Here is a 21,364-nt window from a genome sequence, read left to right as displayed (position 1 = left end):
CACAATGCAGATTTTCAGAAAATAGCAAGGAGAGATAAGAATGCCTTCCTGAACATACAGTGCCAATCACTTGAGGACAACAGCCGATTGAGGAACACAAGAGCTCTGTATAAGACAATCAAAGATATCAAAGGAAGCTTCTGTGCTAAGCTGGGCGGGGTAAAGGACAAACGAGGCAAGGACCTCATTGAAGCCTCAGAGATAAAGAAGAGGTGGCAGGAATACACAGAAGAACTGTACAAGAAGGACCTGGATGTGGAAACCCAACATAGGACGGTTGTGATTACTGATCTCGAGCTGGGCATCCTGAAGAGTGAAGTTGAATGGGCCTTAGCCAGCCTTGCTAAGAACAAAGCTAGCGGAAATGATGGCATTCCAGCTGAGTTGGTTCAAAACCTCAACCATGACGCTGTACATTATGTCGGCAAATTTGGACAACACTGCAGTGGCCACAGGATTGGAGGAGGTCAGTTTACATCCCCATTCCAAAGAAAGGCAGTGCCAAAGATTGTTCCAACTACCGCACGATCGCACTTATTTCGCATGCTAGCAAGGTGATGTTGAAAATCCTCCAAGGTAGGCTGCAGCAGTATGTGTATCAGGAGCTTCCGGACGTACAAGCTGGGTTTCGCAAGGGAAGAGGAACTAGAGACCAGATTGCCAACCTTCGCTGGATCATAGAAAAAGCAAGGGAGTTCCAGAAGCCCATCTTCTTCTGCATTATTGATTATGCAAAAGCATTTGACTGTGTAGATCACAACAGATTGTGGCAAGCCCTCCAAGAGATGGGAGTTCCAATTCACCTCATCCGTCTCCTCAGGAACCTGTATGAAGGGCAAGAGGCCACAGTCAGAACTGGGCATGGTCTTACTTATTAGTTTCAATTGAGAAAGGAGTGAGACAAGGCCTAGTGCATCATGAGGAAGGCCGGTCTGAACGAGTCTTCAGCTGGAGTGAAGGTTGCTGGGAAACGTATCAACAACCTTAGATATGTGGATGATACCACTTTAATGCAGAAAGGGAAGTGGAACTCAAGAGACTTCTGATGCACGTACAAGAAGAGAGTGAGAAGTATGGGCTTAAACTGAACATTAAAAAGACAAAGATTATGGCGTCTTGCCCTATCAAGTCCTGGAGCATCAAGGAACAAGAAGTGGAAGCTGTGACAGATTTTCTCGTCTTGGGCTCCAAGATTGCCTCGGAAGGAGACTGCAGCCATGAAATTAGGAGACGCCTGCTTCTGGGAAAGAGAGTCATGACTAGCCTTGACCGCCTAGTAAAGAGCAGAGACCTCAGACTGTCAACCAAGATCCGTATAACTCGTGCTATGGTCTTTCCAGTTGTGATGTATGGATGCGAGAGTTGGACTGTGAAGAAGGCTGACCGCCGAAGAATTGACGCGTTTGAATTGTGGCGCTGGTGGAGACTCTTGAGAGTTCCTTGGACAGCCAGAAGATCAAATCAGTCTATATCATCGACCATAAACCCTGACTGCTCATTGGAGGGTCAAATTTTAAAGTTAAAGCTCAGCTACTTTGGTTATCTGATGAGAAGAGAGGAGTTGCTGGAGAAAGATTTGATGTTGGGAAAGGTTGAGGGTCAGTGGAGAAAGGGGTAGGCAGCGAACGCGGTGGTAAGATGGCATCCTTGAGGCGCTGCAGATGAAGTTATGGGATGTTAGGATGATACTGAGAGACCGTAAGCGTGGCGTGATATGGTCCATAGGGTCACGAAGAGTCAAACATGACTGAACAACTGAACTGAACCGAGAAGATAACATACGGAGAGGCGCGGAAGAAATGGTGCTTTCCTTCACTCTCAATGCTGAGGCAGCCTGCAGAGGGGCCAGGCTGCTTTTAGTAACGGTGGGCACGCAGTGCAATGCTGCTGGCGTGCTCCCACCACGGCTTCTCACTAAGCAGCCACCGGCTGCACCAATCTTTTGCAATCCCGGAAGTCACTTTTTCCCAGGCGCCTAAAGAGTCCGCCAATGAGAGGCGATGCCTGCCGGACTGCTTCAAATCGAAAAAACATACCCGTTTATTCACACATACACACATATATATAACGAACAACAGAAACGCCTCCTGCGGAATAAAGGATACAAACCGAAAACGAAACTAAATACAACATACTCCCCCCTATATTTTTAGTGGTTAGTTGTTAGCAAGTATTAGTAGGGAAACTCCAAGGCACGCACACTGTACTTATTTATTTGTACACATATTTACATATTTACACATATGTACATGTCAGTCCAAACTAATGGGTCTGATAGTCTTGTAGCCAGGCCAGTGGCCGGCGCTTTCGGGTCGGCCGCTTTGAGCGCCGCACTGTCGACGCTGGTGACAGGCTTGTAGGCTGCTGCTGCAGTACGCCTGGAAACCGAGGCTGCAGTGTGGCAGGAGGCAGTATGCCTGGACACCGGGGCTGTGGTGTGGCAAGAGGCAGCATGCCAGGAGACTGGGGTCCTGGAAACCTTGGAGGCATTCCAATCTCCAAGTCTGAAAGAAGCTGGCCCCCTCCTCTCGATCACTTTTGTTGGTGGAGAAAAGGCGCAGTCTCCCTTGAACCGAACTGGTGGTTTCTTGACACGGACAAAATCGCCTACGGCTTTCTTAGTCTTCTTGGCAGCTCTCCTTTTGTCCTTGTAGTGTTTGCTGTTCTGATGTTTACGCAGGACCCTTTGACGGAGTTGTGCCAATTCCTTGGCTGGGTCTTCCACAAATACTGTTGCTGGAAAGCCTGCAACATCCAACCTGGTTCGGGGCATTCTACCATGTAGCAGTACTGCTGGGGCGACCCCTGTGGTAGCATGCGGAGTACATCGATAAATGTCAATGTGCTCTGTGACTGCTTGCCAGAGTGGTCTTCTTTCAAGGAATGAGACTTGAAGGAAGTTTTTCAACGTGCGATTGAATCGTTCATTTGCTCATTCACTTGGGGATAGTACACCGACGAATGCGAAAGACTGATGCCTCTGCTTTGCAGGAAGGTGATGAATTCGTGCAATGTGAACTGAGGTCCATTACTATCTCTTCTGGACAGCCTTCACAGGCATAAACACTTATTAAAAAGTCTTTCACGGTGGTTGTAGACACTTCGCTGCAAAAATGTACCTCTGGTCATTTAAAATGGTAGCCAACAAGCGTTACGACAAATCTGCTGTTGTAAGCTGCATGCGGCAAAGGACCAACAATGTCTAGGCCAAGCTTCTGCCACGGTTGCTCAGGCCATTCAACAGGTTTCAACGGTGCTGGTGATGTTTTTGCGGAGTTATCTGCCTCCAGGCAGATGTGGCAGTTTTTTATTGCCATTTCCACTTGGTGATCCATTCGTGGCCACCAGAACCGCTCACGCAGTCGTGCCTTCATGTGCGTGATACCCGGATGTGTCTCATGCGCGGTGCTGGTGATCTGAGCCGTGAGGGAGGATGGAACAATGAGGCGCTCTGCACGAAGTAGCAAGTTGTCAACAACAGACAGTTCTTCCCGAATAGGGTGGAATGGTTTCGCCACTTCTGGTATGGACTTCTTTGGCGGCCAGGAACTCAGCACGAATGACTTAACGGCTTCCAGGCAACCGTCGTCGAGGGCGGCCTGCCTGGACTTCTCCTGTGTTAGACAGGCTGGCTCAATGAACGAGACGATTTCTTCCTCCTTAGCAATCTCTACCTCCGAGGTAGGTGCTGGCAGCTAAGAAAGCGCATCTGCTACAGTGTTTGTGGACACCTTGCGGTATTCAACAGGGAAATTGTAGCAGAGCAGTCGTGCACTCTAGCGTGCAATTCGGAGTGGGCGTCTTCCATGTCCTTGGGATGACAGCAAGGACACCAGTGCTTGATGGTCTGTTCGAATTGTGAAATGGCGACCCCAAAGGTATGTGTGCCATCGCTCATATGCCCAAATACATGCTAGTGCTTCCCGTTCACCGACTGAATGTTTCCTCTGCACAGGCGACAGTGTACAAGATGCGAAAGCGACTGTGCGGCGCTCGTGGCCACTTTTCTGCGGCAGGACTGCTCCCAGTCCACAGTCAGACGCGTCGGTCGACACGATTACTGGTAGTGACGGATCGAACATCTGGAGGACTGTACTCGAGGAAAGCATTTCCTTAACCCTCCTGAAACTGCTGTCTGTTTCAGCTGACCAGATGAACGGCTCATTTTTGCGAAGCAAGATTCTCATAGGCTCGACCACTTGTGCCAAGTGTGGAACAAACTTCGAGTAATATTCTGCGAGACCCGGGAATGAATAGAGGGCGGCAACATCAGTTGGCACTGGCGTGTTAACTGTGGAATCTATCTTCTCTGGGAGTGGCGAGATACCACGTGCAGTGACCTTATGCCCTAGGAACTCAAGTTCTGGAACATCAAAAAGGCATTTGTTGTTCAGTTTCAGGCCTGCGTTTTTGATCTTTTGCAGCACAGTCTTCAAGTTTGAAAGGTGCTTTTCTGCGGTCTTGCCAAAAATGATCACATCATCGATGTAGAACAACACTCCAGGGCAATGGTCGAGGATTGTCTCCATCATCTTCTGAAATGCCGCTGGGGCAGAAACCAACCCGAAGCAAACTCTCTTAAACTGGAAAAGAGCGTCATGAGTGATGAATGCTGTCAGATCCCTGCTGTCAAGGTGCAAAAGAACCTGATGGTAAGCAGAAGCTAAGTCACGTTTTGTGAAGTGTGCAGTGCCTACCAAAGTGTGAAACAGCTCTTCTGTATGGGGTAATGGAAAACTGTCTGGAACAATAGCTTTGTTCGGTTCTCGAAGGTCTACACATATCCTGATGCTACCATCTTTCTTGTCAACAGCAACAATAGGGGACACCCATTCAGAAGCATCGATGCACTCGATGATGTCAAGGCTCAGTAACCTCTGAAGCTCCTTCGATACTGGCAACCGGAGAGAATATGGCAGACGGGGAAGCTTGGAAGCTACAGGCTGCACGCCTTGCCGCGTCTTGATGCGATGGACGAACCCCTTAGCATGACCCAACTCGGGACTGAAAAGCGAACTTCATTCATCTGCTAAGGCTGGCGGCAGATCTTTGTGTTGCAGCTGCTCGCTTGACGGTGTGGAAATAGAACGGGATAGCGGGTCATTGACAGTCGGCAGCGGATCAACGGACGTGTGCAAGCATTTAAGAGCAGAACCCTCAATGCGAAGATCCAAGGCCTGAATGCCGTCAAAACCGATCAGACGTGTTCCTCGGTGAACAACATAAAAATGTTGTGAAGCTGTGCGGCCTTTAAACTGAACATCTGCCTGGAAACAACCTAGCACACAAATTGGCCTTTGAGAGTAGTCAAACAGAGTCACATGCAGAGCAGGCAGGAGTGGAACCCTCTGAAAATATCGACTGTACTCTTGCTCTGACAGAATTGAAACAGACAACCCTCAATTGACAAGAAATGTTGAAGTGACATTCACGACTTGCACTTGAATATGAATTCCGCTACGCGCGGAATATTGCAAAGTCAAAACTTGCTCAGCACTGCTAGATGACGAAACATCTTTAGCGTCTCCAAATGCGAAACAAATGTGGCGTCTCCGGATGCCACCAAGTACACGTTGAACATCTGCTCCCACTGCTCCCATGGCAATGAAGAACGGCTGGGTGTAGGAAAGAAAAACAGTGGCGGAGCAAGATTGGTGAAGTTCATGGTGGTGGTCCCAGATGGTGCGACGGGGTTGGGAGTAGTTTCACAGCATCCTCGTGGCTAATGTGGTGTTTTCGAAGGTGGAAGCAGACTCCAGCCGTCCCGAACGAACACAACCTGTTTATTCACACATGCACACATATATATAACAAACAACAGAAATGCCCCCTGGGGAATAAAGAATACAAACCGAAAACGAAACTGAATACAACAGTGGCGAGTCTTGAACCCACTGCCTCATTCACATTCCGCACTTACAAAAATGGCTACTGAGAGCATCACTTATTGGAATTGTCGAGGACTACAAAATATTTTGGATGATGTATATGAAATCCTTGCAGAGCACCAACCAAACATACTTTGTCTGCAAGAAACCCACTAAAACCAGAAGACACAAGTTTTCTCAAGCAGTATCTTGTATTCAGGAAGGATAGGCAAGACAACACTCGCCCCACTGGCGGCGTTGCCATTGTAACTCAAAAATCAGTCCCATGCCGAAGCATCTCAATACGAACCTTAATTTTTGGTAAAATAACAACAGTGTGTTCTCTGTATATTCCTCCAGATAATAGGCTATGCAGCAAAAGTTTTGAAAAGCTGATTGATCAACTTCCGGAACCATGGCTGCTGGTCGGAGACTTTAATGCACACCATTCATTATGGGGATGTACAAGAGCGGACTCCCGAAGTGTGCTAATTGAAAAATTCTTATTGTCCTCTGGATCATGCTTACTTAACACAAAAGAGCCAACATACTGCAACATATTACATAACACATACACATCCATAGATTTAGCTTTTGGCTCCCCAATGCTCTTAGCAGCTACAGAGTGAGTTGTAATTAACAATCTATATGGAAGTGACCATTTTCCGATCTCTGTAAAGTATGCAGGTAATAAAAATGAAAATATGTTTAATCCTTGAAAGTTTAAAGAATATGCAGCCAACTGGGAGATGTTCAGGGAACACTCATCATTGGCTTGTTCATCAGTTACTGACTTAGGCGTTGATGAAGCTTAGCGCTTGATCACGCACCTTATAGAGGCAGAAAAAAATACATTCCACAAACATCAAGTAAGCCACGAAATAAACAAAGACCCTGTTGGAATGCGGAATGTAAGACTGCTCGTGAAACTCAGAACAGGGCATGGTCAAAACTACGCCGATACCCCACAGCCGAAAACTTAATAGCCTTTAAGCGTACAAAGGCACTGGCAGGCGTGTTCGATGCATCTCCAAGCGAGAAATCTGGTCATCATTCCTTTCTTCCGTGAACTCTTATTGTGACGCTCACAAAGTATACAACAGGATAAGAGCACTCAAAGGATATACATATATATGTTATGTTGAGGCAGAAAAGGAAAGAAAAATAAAGAGCCTCGGCCCGTGCCAAGTCGAACCCGGATATATCGAATTTTGGTTATATCGAATTCATGTATGAATCGGCGAAAGCACGCGGTCAGCTGCGATCATGACACCGGCTTTTAGCATTTTTCGCTTCAAACAGCATTTGCAGCTACTGTGTCACGCTTTCCAATGATTTTGTGGCAGTGGACTACGCCCGCCCCAAGCGCGGTGTGATAAATCGAACCAGGCTTGTGCAATCAAGCCATCACGGGCAGTCTGCCAAGTTCACTCCCCGCCGCCGCAGGAGCTATAAAAAGATAAACACGCCGCGACGTTATCGCTGCGCAGCATCTTGGCAGGCTGGCAAGAAATGAGCTGGGGATGAGACAACCGAAACAGAGTGCGACATGCAAGCGAAAACGCTGGTGATTTCTGCCGCGGCGACACATAAACCTTGTTTTGAGCTGCCGCGGTGGCTCGAACGGCAAAGGGACGCAGTTCCAACAAGTTGGAAAGGTTTTGCTCTGTCGCTGCCGCTCATCGCTGGAGCGAGCTGGCCTTAACGCTTTCTTTCTTTTTTTCAAATTCTCGAGAGCAAAAGTGGAGGGTGGGTTCATTGTGCGAGTGAGTTGATTACACGACAAATACGGTATCGTTTTTTTTGCATCATAAGTGCTGTCCCAAGCCAATTTTTGTATATCCGATTATCAATATATCAAACTATTTCGTGATCCCCTTCGAGTTCGATATTTCCGGGTTCGACTGTAGCACTATCCCAACACCCCTTATCAGCACCAGTGGTGACTCTCTTGAACATCAAGCAGACACACTAGGGCAACACTTTGAATACATATTCAGCTCAGCACACTATACAGATTCCTTTTTGCAGCACAAGGCAAGAGAGGAGAGGAAGCACATACATGATAAAAGACCATCCTCAGGAGGATACAATAGCCCATTCACCATGCAGGAGCTGAAGATTGCACTAGACACATGTGGTAACACAGCACCAGGTCCTGACAGGATCACATATGGAATGCTCAGGCATCTGCATGTGAACACTCTTGAAACCCTACTCTGCCTGTATTATAAAGTATGGGCCACAGGACGCTTTCCTAAAGCATGGAAGGAAGCGATCATCATCCCAATATTAAAACCCGGAAAAGAACCCACACTTGCTGCTTGTTATCGGCCTATCGCACAAACCAGCTGTCGTTGCAAGCTTTTTGAGAAAATGGTAAATCATCGCCTTCTCCATTTCCTTGAATACAATGGTCTTCTTCATCAAAACCAAGCTGGTTTTAGAGCTGGACGGTCAACAGCTGATCAGCTCATTGCATTTGAGTCTTATGCAAGGGATGCTTTTGTACATAAACAACATTGTTTATCTGTGTTTTTCGATCTTGAAAACGCATACGATACCACTTAGCGCTATGGTATCATCCGCGACCTCTTTTCTCTTGGCATCACAGAGAACATGTTGAATACAATACAAAGTTACTTGTCTGAACAGACCTTCAAAGTTTGTGTTGGCAATGCATACTCAAAGCAGTACATACAGGAAAATGGGGTCCCTCAAGGTAGTGTCCTCAGTTGCACACTTTTCATAGCCAAAATGAACTCTCTAAAAAGCGGGCTGCCAAAAACCATTTCTTCTGTGTATGGTGAGCCCTTCACGGATCTTCTTTCATTTGTACATACCATCATCATCGTCCCGAGGAGCCGGCCCGGTGCGCGCTTCCCGAACACTTCCCGTGAATCCCTCGTGCTGACTAAACGAACTTCCCTGCATATGTTGGGCATAGTGGATGCTCACCCTATATCCATGATGGTGCTCACTGCCCCGCTACCTCCGCAACATGATTCATCGCAAGTCTCTTTCCATGCTGTCAAAGACAATCAATCCGAACCTCATGCCGCACCAGCGCCAAGAATTGCTGCAATTGCTTCAAGCCCACCAAGCCATTTTTGATGCCACTTCCCCACCACTGGGACGAACTAGTGTTGCACATCACCGCTTCCTTACTGAAGGTAACTCAATTGTACGCCGACGACCTTATCGAGTTTCTCTCTAGGAACAAGAAGTAATTGAAGAAAATGTCAATGACATGCTCCGTCGCGATATTATTAGTCTATCAACAAGCCCATGGTCCTCCCCAGTAGTATTAGTTAAAAAAAAGGACGAATCGGTACGATTTTGTGTTGATTATTGCGCACTCAACAAAATTATCCGCAAAGACGTCTACTCGATGCCACGTATTGATGACGCCCTTGACTCTCTCCAAGGCACTGAATATTTCTCGACCTTGGACCTCCGCTCAAGTTATTGGCAAATACCTATGCACGAGGACGACAAAGAAAAAACCGCTTTCGCAACTCCCGATGGACTTTATGAGTTTAATGTTATGCCCTTCGGCCTTTGTAAGGCACCCGCAACATTTGAAAGAATGATCGATACCGTACTTCGTGGCCTCAAATGGAGAACCTGTTTATGTTACTTGGATGACATTGTGATCTTTTCATCAACTTTTACCAACCATCCTGAATGAAGTCCTCACGTGTCTTGCTTCAGCGGGCCTTCAGCTCAACACCAAGAAGTGCCACTTTGCAGAGAAGGAAATTAAAATATTGGAACATCTGGTTAGCCATGACGGCATTTGCCCAGACCCTGAAAAAATAATCGCAGTCTTGAACTTTCCTCGTCTGCAACGGACTACAGATCTGCGCAGTTTCCTCGGCCTGGCGTCCTATTTCCGGCGATTTATAAGACATTTTGCAACTATTGCTGCGCCACTTCATGAACTACTTAAAGCGCGCAGCCCTTTCGTGTGGACTGCTTTTAACAACCTAAAGCATGCCCTCACATCAGATCCCGTTCTTGGCCATTTCAGCGACAGCGCTCCTACCATCCTGCACACTGATGCCAGCGGTCACGGTCTTGGCGCTGTCCTTCTGCAGCGCGATGCAACTTCTAGTGAGAAAGTGATTGCCTTCGCCAGTTGGACCACGACTCCTGCTGAGAAAAACTACGCCATTACCGAGCAGGAATGTCTCGCCGTCGTCTGGGCTGTTCAAAAGTTTCGCCCTTACCTATATGGTCGGCATTTCACAGTTGTGACCGATCACCACGTTCTTTGCTGGTTATCTTCACTGAAAAATTTGGCAGGCATACTTGGCCATTGGATTCTACGCCTGCAAGAATACCATTTCAACGTCATTTATAAATCGGGTCGCCAACACCAAGACGCCGACGCTCTTTCTCGCTGCCCAGTTTCAGAATCAGCCTGCTGTTTTTTTTCACAATGCATTTCCACCTTGTGGGGATTATCACGGGGCTGCGGCTCTGCTCTGAGAACTGAGGCCACACCGCTAGCTCTGACCACAGCAGTGGCCGTGAAGAATGTCACACTGAGGAAAACATAGCCAGCGGGCCAAGTTGTTTATTGGGAACGCCCAATATTCTTCCTTAGTGTCATGGCAGCATCCGCGCGCTACGGCATCGCGGCGTCGTCTCCCTGTGTGAAGCTGCTGTCTGCTGAGATGAGAGGGAAGGAGGATGGAGGGGCCGTTCTCTCATCCCCGCCCTCGCCTCCACAGTGCCAGGGGAAGGAGGCCAAGAGGGGAAAGATGAGGGCTCCCCGATGAGAAAGAGAGGGTGTTCGCCGCGTCGTGCGGGCGAGGGAAAGGTTGAATTCCCACACCCTTCCTCCCTTAATCATGACCTCCACCTGGGCGCCGTTTTCCCCTTTGAAGCTGCACGGCTGATCCCTCAGCAGGTCCATGTTGCAGGACAGGCGACCAAAGCAGGGATGGCCACCCCCGCGTCGGGCTGGCTCCGCGTGCAGGCCGCACGAATCCCCGCCGCTGCCGTCACGGGGACGAAGTCCGCTGGCCCGCCATACGGTCGCAGGCCGCCGGCACGCCCGCAGTGCGCTGATCGCCTACGACCGTGCCGACTCCCCGCAGGTTGTCAATCAGGACAGCAGGATCCGTCCCTCCGCGTACAGGAACCACTCCGGCCTGCATATCTACACGGGCCGGGTTCTTCTCCAATTCGAGCTCGAATGCGAGCTTTTTTTTCGGGGACCGCTGTATGCCTGCGCAGCCATTGGGCTGGTAGACTAAACATCACCTTTGCCACTCTCGCCGCCTGACTGCAGACAGTGTGGCCCATGCGCCCGGAGTGCCGGTGTCATAAATAAGGCCAGTCGGCGGGCTAGGTCCCTCTGAACGTGCTCAGCACAGGCTTCGCGTGCCGGCTTGAGTATCGACACATGCCGGATAACTTCACACGAGACCGCTCGTGCCCTTGCGGTTGACATTAGGCGATTGCGCCTACCTTCCGCGCAGTAACATCGCGGAAAGGACTGCCTTCCCTTATATCTGCTCGCGCGAACTTGCGCTTCAGGCGTTTGTCCGTCGTCAGCTCAAGCTGCACAGGCAGCCAACGCCGCCGGCGCCGCTCTGCGTGCGTGACCTCCACGCTCGGAGCACTCCCCCTTCTTTCAGCGATCGCACTGACGGAGGGTGATGTAGCGATGCCCACGGAGTAGCTGTGCGCGTGATCTCACATGCGCAGCATTTGACAATCCTTCAGCGATTTCGCTGGATGTGGGTGCTACAGAGCCGCTGCTTGAGTGATTGCACTTGCACGGCATTTTTCCCGTTGTCTCAGCGACTGCGCTGGATTCGGGTTTTGCAGCGGTGCCCGTAGAGACCGCTCTCGGGATCGCTTGCCTACGCACTGTTATGCGCATGCAGGGCCCGCTTCTACAGTTACCTTCAAAGGAAGTACTGTTGGCATGGGTCCGCCGATTCCGCCCGACCGCGGGCCTTTCTGCTTTGCAGCCGCGAAACAATCTCGGCAACCTCTAACGGTCCCACCCATCTGGGCGCTCGACTCGTCGCGATCGCGCGTTCACGTCGCTGAGTGCGTAAGCATAGCTAGCCATCGGACTTGCAATGTTCTTACCGCGGCTGCGGTTCGCCTTTCCATTGGCATTGGCCGTAATCTTGCACAATTACTTTGCGTAGTCGTCGACATTGGTCTCGACCTTTGCGTTCATGAGCAGAGCTAAGGAAATGGCGTGCCAGCGCACATTCCAGTAGTTATGCGATTGTGCATATTCACCCTAGAGCGGCTGTATATTCCGATATCGACGCTCGCTCCTTTGCGAATAACGGCTTTTCTGCCCTCATTTGAGGTGTCATTGCCTAGCACGTATTGTAGCAAAGTTTAATCACAGGCCAGCAGGATGTCTCCAACTCACTCGTAGCAATACCAGCTACACTAGAGTTAACTAACACCAACCACAGTACAAGTGGCTTCGCAGCGCAATTTGGCCTTAAGCGTCGCGGGGTTCTGTCTCTTCAATAAGACTAGCGACCCTCTTACGACAAAAAATAAATAAATGAGCCTTCCTATTAACCCCTGACAGCTCTTAACTGCTGAACGCAAGCTCAAGTGGGTGTCCCCACTCTTACGAGATGCACGTGCTTTGGAAGTTTGCGCAATAGGGCGCACCCCGCTGCGACCTCCTTCCGCAAATTTGGTGTACTACGGCTCCTAGTGACATCGCACAGGCGACTATAATTCACGCTCCCTTTCCGAACGGCATTTGGCTGCTCGTGAACTGACCTGCCGAATGCAAGTGACCTCACCGCATATCCATGCGACGCCGCTCCAGTAAACTTGGCTCTCGACTCTCCTCAGCCGGTGAACTTTGAACCTGTGCTCGGCGCGCTCCGGCAGCGCTCTAACCCGCATTCTCCGCCGTACAGACAGCGCGGTTTTAAGCCAACGGGCAAAACGGACTTACCGCATCGGCGGTTCTGGGCGGAGGTAGGCAAACGGACACATATCGTGAGCTGGACCTACGGGCCGGCTTTCCCGAGCGGGTGTAAGGGGGTAGCGTAGGCAACTGGCAGTAGCTTGACGAGTAGCTCAGGATCTCCTTAAGAATGACTCGTTCGGCGGACCACACCTGCGATTTCACTGGAGGCGTATCGCAATAGCGGTTGGAAACCCCTGCCATCGGGCTAGGCTTCGCATACCGTCCAGGATCGCCCAGCCGACTTTGGACGACTTACTGCGTGGAATTCCACCATTCTTCGTTAGCTAGCCTCCCCGACTGGACTGCCAGTGGGGCCTCACGTTGGTGTGCCATTTTGTGGGGATTCTCACGGGGCTGCGGCTCCGCTCTGAGAACCGAGGCCACACCACTAGCTCTGACCACAGCAGTGGCCGTGAAAAACGTCACACCGAGGCAAACATAGCCAGCGGGCCAAGTTGTTTATTGGGAACGCCCAATGTTCTTCCTCGGTGTCATAGCAGCATCCGCGCGCTACGGCGTCGCGGCGTCGTCTCTCTGGGTGAAGCTGCTGTCCACCGAGATGAGAGGGGAGGAGGAAGGAGGGGCCATTCTCTCACCTCCGCCCTCTCCGCCACAGTGCCAGGGGGAGGAGGCCAAGAGGGAAAAGATGAGGGCTCCCCGAGAGAAAGAGAGGGTGTTCGCCGCGTCGTGCGGGCGAGGGAAATGTTGAATTCCCACAACCTCTGACCACAGCCGATCATCGCTTCCACCGACGCATATCGCTGCAGTTTCTTTTGACGGCTCTGAGAACAAGCACACTCTCCGCTCACAGCAATTAGCTGATGCCTACTGCCGGCCCATCATCGACCGCCTTATTGGCGCTTCGAGCCCACCCAATGCTAGGCTTTGCCGACAGCGCAATTTCAAGCTTGAAGACGGCATACTACGCCGCTACGTGTATTATCCTGATGGAACTCGCTGGCTCCCAGTCGTACCGCGTGTGCTTCGCCCACGTATACTAGCGGCTTTCCACGATGACGCTACTGCAGGTCACCTTGGTTTTGACAAAACATATGACCGCGTGAAAAGACGATTCTTTTGGCCCGGCCTGTCTACCACCGTAGCTAAATACGTTGCTTCCTGCTATCTGTGCCAACGTTGCAAGCAGCCGACTTCTTCCCCCGCTGGCCTCCTACGGCCCCTTCCCTGTCCCGCCACACCATTCGACGTAGTCGGCATTGACTTATATGGTCCCCTACCTCTCTCCAATGGGGGCAACCATTGGATTATAACAGCTGTCGACCACCTTACACGCTATGCTGAGACGGCCCCTGTACCGACTGGTTCCGCTGAAGAGGTAGCTAATTTCTTTTTGCGGTCAATTGTATTGCGTCGTGGCGCTCCTCGGGTGCTTCTAAGTGACCGCGGGACGGCCTTCTTATCGACAGTCGTATCCGAAGTTCTTCGTGCGTCATCCACCCTCCATAAGACAACCTCAAGCTACCATCCCCAGACTAACGGTCTGACTGAGTGATTTCACCGCACCCTATCGGATATGATATCCATGTACATCGCAGTAATACGGAAAGTTGAGCTAGTTGGTACATGATTGCAAATTACGAGCGCTGCGACGGAGAACAACAACGAGAGAGTAAGGAAGCGCCTGTCCTTGTCATTACTCTCTCGTTGTTGTTCTCCGTCGCAGCGCTCGTAATTTGCAACCATGTACATCACACCGGATCATCGAAATTGGGATACTGTTCTACCATTCGTCACATTCGCCTATAATACTGCAGTACAGCGGACTACCGGCTACTCCCCATTTTTCCTCGTTTTCGGCCGTCCTCCCACAACAATCCTCGACACTTCCTTCTTCTCTAGGCCCGACTACTCCTCATCATTACCAGCCGAGTTCTTATCCCGTGTGGCCAGATGCCGTCATCTGGTCCTCCTTCACACAGAAGCGTGCCAGCAAGACCGCAAGAGTCGCTACGATTCGAAGCATCGCGTGGTCTCTTTTCGTCCTGGTGACGAAGTACTACTCTATACACCACTGCGCAACCCTGGCTTTCGTCCTGGTGACGAAGTACTACTCTATACACCACTGCGCAACCCTGGCCTTAGTGATAAATTTTAGCGGCGCTATCTTGGTCCCTACAAGATCATCAAACAAACGTCCCCAGTAAACTACCAAGTCACACCTGTTGATCCCCCAGCCGACCGACGCCACCGTGGAACTGAAATTGTTCATGTATCTCGCTTGAAACCGTTTGTGCGCCGTGGTACATCGGTAGGTTAGGAGCGGCCAGGCTGGCCGCTTCCGACCCCCCGGGCAGATTGTGTGAGCCCTTCACGGATCTTCTTTCATTTGTACATACCATGATCTTCTTCCTCTTGTACATACCATCATCATCGTCCCGCGGCGCCGGCCCCGGTGCGCACTTGGGTTTTCTCCATCAGATTAAACGCTGACACAGCATACCTTGCCTTGCCTTCACGACCTTGCCGTCTGGACCTGGCCTTCTTTCACAATATTTTGATTACATCCAGGTAAGCTTCAAATCTTGCAACATGGCCATCTGTGAATGACAGATTCAGCTAGATGTTTGTAACAAATTGTCCAGGTGGGCTGATGACAGTGGGTTTAAATTTTACTCTGAAAAGAGTGTGTACTTTTCTCTAAGCGGCGTTGCATCAGACCTGACCCCTACATTACACTGAATAGTCAGAGCCTTGCCTTTAAAAAGGAATATAAATTTCTTGGCGTAGTTGTTGACGAAAAACTTTCCTTCATTGCCCACATAAAACAGTTGCAACTGAAGTGTCTCAAAGCAATGAATCTGCTAAAAATTCTCTCTCACCTTTCATGGGGCACAGACAGCGACTGCCTTCTGAGCCTTCTGAATAGTGTAGTTTTGTCACGCATTGACTATGGCTCGATGGTCTATGGGTCCGCATCATTCTCTGCTCTAAAATTGCTCGATCCCATGCACCACCTCGGCCTCCGCCTCGCCACGGGCGCTTTTCGAACTAGCCCGATTGCTAGTCTTTATGTCGAGGCGAACTGATGGTCACTGCTGTGAAGAAGAGAATTTACTTGTGTAACTTATGCTTTCAAGGTACTGTGCCAACTGGATCATCCATGTCGCCGGCTCCTGCTTGACAAAACTAGCACTGCACTTTTCTCAAGAAAACCATCTCTAACACCACTATATCCAATCAGAGTTGCCACGCATATTGAACATCTGGATGTTCCTGTTACCAGTCTTCATACGATTTCCATAAAAGACTTAATTCCTCCTTGGAAAATACACGATGTTAATTGTAACCTATCGTTCCTTGAAGTCGGGAAACATTCGTCCGCTATTGCCATACAGCAGCACTTCATGTCACTTTAGGCAAAGTACATATGCAGTGAGTATTACACTGATGCTTCAAAGTCTGCTCAAGTCTCCTGTGTAGCACATGGACCACAGTTTTCATAGTCAAAAACACTGCACAGACATACCAGTATATTTACCGCTGAATACTATGGTATCTTGTTAGCTGTGAGACACATTATAGAAAAGAAAATACAGACATCGGTCATCTATACGGACTCCCTCAGTGTTTTAACGTCCCTATCCTCTTGGAAATGGCATAATAAAAACCCAGTCCTGAATCCTCTTAATAACACCCTTATGTCTGTTCATAAACCAGAACTTAAAATTACACTGTGTTGGGTGCCAGGCCACCATTGTATGCCAGGTAACGAGGCAGCTGATAGGCTTGCTGTATCAGCTGGCCTTCGAAACACTACAGACATTGACAAGATAACATATCAGGACCTCAAGCCACACATTAAAAACATTATTCGACAACAATGGCAAGAGGAATGGGATTCAGCAACTGAGAATAAGCTACACACAATAAAACCAAAGATAGGCAGGGACACTACAGAAAAACAAGACAGATTCAAAGAAGTAGCTCTGTGCAGGCTGAGAATAGGTCACGCATATACAACACATTCATACCTTTTAACAAACTCTCCTGCACCACACAGTTCGAGATGCAGTGACCGGCTAACAGTGATCTATGTTTTAATTGAATGTCCGAGAAGCAAAGGATACATCATTTTCCCAAATTGCACAAGAAACAAATACCGACACATCCATCCATCTTTCTTGGTGATAATCCAAGTTCCCTTTAGAAAGAGTTTTTAAATATTTATTAAAAATAGGCTTTTTTATACGGAACCATTTTTCAACGTCGGCTTCTGTCTGTTTCTTTTCCTTAGATGGCTTTCTTTTAAACAAATTTTTGCTGAGGCAGTTTAGTCTTTTAACATGTACATGTCTCCTTTTTATTTTTACTCAGAACACTATACACCGCAATTCAATGTTTTAGGCCCTATACACCACTTTTTTTAGATTATACACTGCAAAAGAACTTTTAATACACTACTGTTTTTAAGTACATCATTAAACATCACACCTCGGACATTTTATTGACTTCAGTTGACACTTCACCTTGTGTTTGGCGCTCTTTGGCCTAAGATGCCCTTGTGCCATTAAAATCAGTCCATCATCATCAATACACAAAACAGGAATAGCTCTTACATACACAGGCCTAGAGGCAATATAATATAATGCAATATAATGCCCAGCACTATATTGTTTAAAAGGAGCGCAGAAAATGAAGAATATGGTATGCAGTGTGCATATCACACATTTTTGTTCTTTTTTTTTTTCTTATTGCTGTTTTGAGAATTTGGCAATACAATGAGCACTCCTGTGTAAATTGCCAGCTTTTGTGATCACTTTGTTCAAATACTCGAAATTGTGGCCACTGAAAGCATCTTTTCAATCCAGAGAATACGTCTCTAGATTATGTAATCTGCTTGAAGATGCATTTGTAATTTTGTGATCGTAGTACAATTCATTTAGCGACCAATTAAGGATGTGCTGTAGAAGATCAGTAAAGTATGTGTACTCAGCAGGTGGTTGGTCCCACCTCTGGGAGTACTGTTTTGCCCTGTTTGGTATCCTTTTCCTTTATCACAACTAACACTGATTGAAGTTTGGACACCTGAATTGTTTGTTAATCACATCACTCCATAGTTGACAATCCATGGCTGCATATGTTTGGTCAATGCAGGATGCATGGCTGTACCACTTGACAGTGGTGTCCTCTGGGGAGAGTGCATCAGGCAGCCAGTACGAACAGCTGGTCAGCCGACTGCTCGAGGTGGATGGGGACCCAGGTGAGTGCACTGTCCAACGATGGACAAGAGATGAGGTAACGGGGAAACATTGCTCATCTGCTTCCTCATCTCTCGTCTGCATTCATACCGTTCAGTATGGGATTCAGTAAAGTGGTTGTCCATTCTTTCTGGCTGTGTGTTTTCCTGGTGCAGTGCTCCTTATATAACAATTTGAAATGCTTAACCAACTAGCCCGCCAAAATGCTTTAGCCTTGTGGGCTTCTGAGGGTGATTGTGGCAATCGGGTTTCCATGGGCAATGGCATGGACCACATATAGGTCCTTTAATATTTTTCTCTTTATTGTGTGCCCTCTTTTAATCACTTGAAAAATGCCTGAAAACTGCATGGCACTGAAAAAGACACATTTTGGAATATTGAAGGGCCGTCCTTTTCCTTGCACGAAGCACAGAGGCGTTTCAAAGAGAAATTGCATCAAGCACCCTTGTTTAATTCATAACCGTGCTTTCCACGATGATGCCATTTTGTGGCATTTGCCAACACGCTTGTCCCCACCCCTGGCCTATTTCGCCCTGAATTTGTGGGCAGCTCTCTTCAAACCTGGCTGCAAAAAGTGAGCCCATTTTGATCTTGCAGTAGGGCGGAAAAGGGAAATGAGTCACTAAGGTTCCTTGTCTCCCTTTGTGGCATCACATGTGGCTCATTAAGCTAATGATGAATCAACATGTATTAGCCCCGAAATAAATCGGTGGTGCATGTAGGCACCAGACGGGATGGTTCCGTATTTGCGGGACCCATATGTTCCCAGCAGCTCCTGGCCCTTGTCCGTCAGTGCAAGTTGAATTGATAGGGCGGGGCTGAATAACAAGGTCTCTCATCGCTCAAGGGGTTGGGGATTGGGGGGTATTGGTGGGAAGGAGGGGAGGTCTTGAGTTTTGTGCATTCTGCCAAGATGTGTGGCAGGGTGGCCTTTTCTTTTTTGCAAAAAGAACAGAGCATATCATGTTCCGCTGGGTACATGCGGCTCATCAGTACGGGATGCGCAAGCGATCCCGCCTGCGCTCGACGCAGGATCGTTTGTTGCCTGGTGGGTTTGGGGTGCAGTTCTAGCAGTCTGCACCTTTCCTCTCGGTACATCCGGGCAATCTCCCGAAAGCTGGTAACCGAATGGGATAACTCTTCCGGCTCGTGCTCGCCCCAGATTGACATTTCGCGGGCATGGTAGTGTGCGATGGTGTTGGCTGCTACCTGCGAGTAAGCCGGGACTCACACGAGCTCTATGGCTCTTTCTGGAGGCTCTCACTTAGATAGGATGGCTCGGGCGGTGGAGGAGATTGCCCCTCTGCAGAAGCTTCTGTAGGCTGTCTTTGCGTCGGTGACCACGGTGTCCATGCTTGGCTGTGCGAGTGCGAGGGCCACGGCCGCTTCTTCGGCAACTGCGGGGTCTGTTGTTTGTATGGACGTGCTGACGATCATCCTGTTTTTTTGTCGTAACCATCACCGCTGCACGGTCACTGTGTTTTCAGAGCGAGGCATCCGCGCAGAGGACCCTGGGGCTCTCTTCCAGCTTCCGGGACATGGCTTTGGCCCGTGCGGTGTGTCTCTCGTCCTTGCCCGGCGTCATGTTTTGGGGAAGGGGTCTAGTCTGAATGGTCGTCTCCTAGTCTTCTGGAAGGGCCGCCTTGATGGGTACTGGCTTAATTTGCCATCGGAACACAAACCGTGACTAGTGTACAGATTGGAATTCAAGATGATACCTATTTTAAGAACACAATATGTAAACCTCTTAGGGGAGCTTAGGTTAGAGGACTTATAATTCTTGATACATGACGAAAACCCATTGAAACTGCCATGCAGGTGGTTTCCCCCTGTAGCCATTATAAAGCAGAAGCCTGTTTGTGAAAATGTGTTCTTAAGATACGAAAGCAAAATGTAATGTGTCATATGACACATTAAGATGACACTGGGGGGTGGGTCATGAATGTGTACGTAATGACAAGTAGTATATAAATTTCTTGTCGTGCCTTGTCATGTCGTATGAGTCATTATAGTTTGGTCATTGTGATTTGTCATGATTCAGTCAGATCAAAGATACAATCTGCATGACTGGAGTCCATGACTTGTGTAGGTCATTCAGTCATGACTCTCAAAAGTGCTGATTCCCAGACTTTAAAAGTGCTGAGTCATGGCACCCAGAAGAGCTGAGCCTGACTAGTCAAAGTGCTGCAACACTCAAAAGTGCTCAGTCGTGACAATCAAAACGCTTTGGTTGTGGGTGACGGAGCATTGCATCGAACACAACCAGTGTGCTTTGAACCATTGAACACATGAAAGTTTACCCGTGCAGAACATAATTGCATGCCCTCCTTAAGAGGCACCAAAGACTACTGAAGAGCAGCCAACGCATACGCTTTTCTCTAATGCAGGTCTCTGCAGGGCTCTCAAAGTTATTGTTACTCTTAACTAGGGGTTGGCAAATATTGCAATTTTGGAATGCGGGAAAAAGATGCCTTCTAATATCAGTTATCTGATAAGTGAAAGAACAAAACAGAAATAAAAATGGCACAACACATTGTTTAATGGTGTCTTCTTTATTCACATGGTATTTGCAAATAAAATTAAACTAAAATTGCATGTACAGTCGACGACTGATTTTTCGGACTCTCAACGGACCTCGAAAATGGCCGAAAAATTGGGAAGTCCAAAAAAACAAATGTGCACCAATAAAGCTCAATTTATTGCCTATTATTGACTTTGAGGCCGGAAAAAGTCATGAATGCTTTTCTGCACCACGCTCCGTTTCCGTGTTAACAGGTCTGCCTGAATTTTGGCAAGTGTCGTAGTGTCGCCATAAGCCGACAAAAGGGTTGCGACCGCTTGCATCAGCTCAGCTTGCGTCGGCTGCGCTGCTGCAGGCGAGTCATCACTGTCGTCGCTCTCAGACTCAGCAAGCACTTGGCGAATAATTTCTGCATCTGTGAGCTCAGCGCACAGTTTCATCTCGTGGTCCATGTCTGGGAACTCTGAAAACGAGACGGTCGATGGAATTTTGACAACTGCAATGCAAAGGTCGTCAATGAGCTACTCACTGCCTGTCAGCTGCTCGACGACGCTCTCCTCATCCAAGGCAGCCGACTCTTTATTCAGCACAAATCCCGCGTGGTGGAAGCAATTGCGCAGTGTTGTGGATGCCACCGACTTCCGCGCATCGGCGAGTATACTAAGTGCTCCAAGCAAATCGACAGAGTAGGTTTTCTCACTGTCGAGGCACACCACCACCAACCACTGGATCATACACTGACTCTGTTGAGTGCCTTCTAGCTGCCGCTTTGCACGAAGAA

General features: G+C 48.7%; 1 protein-coding gene and 1 pseudogene across 5 annotated transcripts in view; one reads left to right on the top strand and one right to left on the bottom strand.

The window, feature by feature from the left end:
- The window catches only part of LOC146175281 (uncharacterized protein CG43867), a 429,718-nt gene that overhangs the window by 236,065 nt on the left and 172,289 nt on the right, over positions 1-21,364 (top strand). For all 5 annotated transcript variants that reach the window (XM_084584707.1, XM_084584708.1, XM_084584706.1 and 2 more), the window contains exon 15: positions 17,959-18,064. In XM_084584707.1, the coding sequence (XP_084440833.1) occupies positions 17,959-18,064 (106 nt within the window). The remainder of the gene's footprint in view (positions 1-17,958; positions 18,065-21,364) is intronic.
- Positions 18,727-21,035, bottom strand: LOC146175282 (uncharacterized; annotated as a pseudogene).

This window comes from Amblyomma maculatum, chromosome 11 (assembly GCF_055883805.1).
Source record: "Amblyomma maculatum isolate TAMU_Amacu chromosome 11, ASM5588380v1, whole genome shotgun sequence".
Lineage (NCBI taxonomy): Eukaryota > Metazoa > Arthropoda > Arachnida > Ixodida > Ixodidae > Amblyomma > Amblyomma maculatum.
Note: the sequence above shows the minus strand (reverse complement) of the source record. Positions and strands in the feature narration are given on the sequence as shown.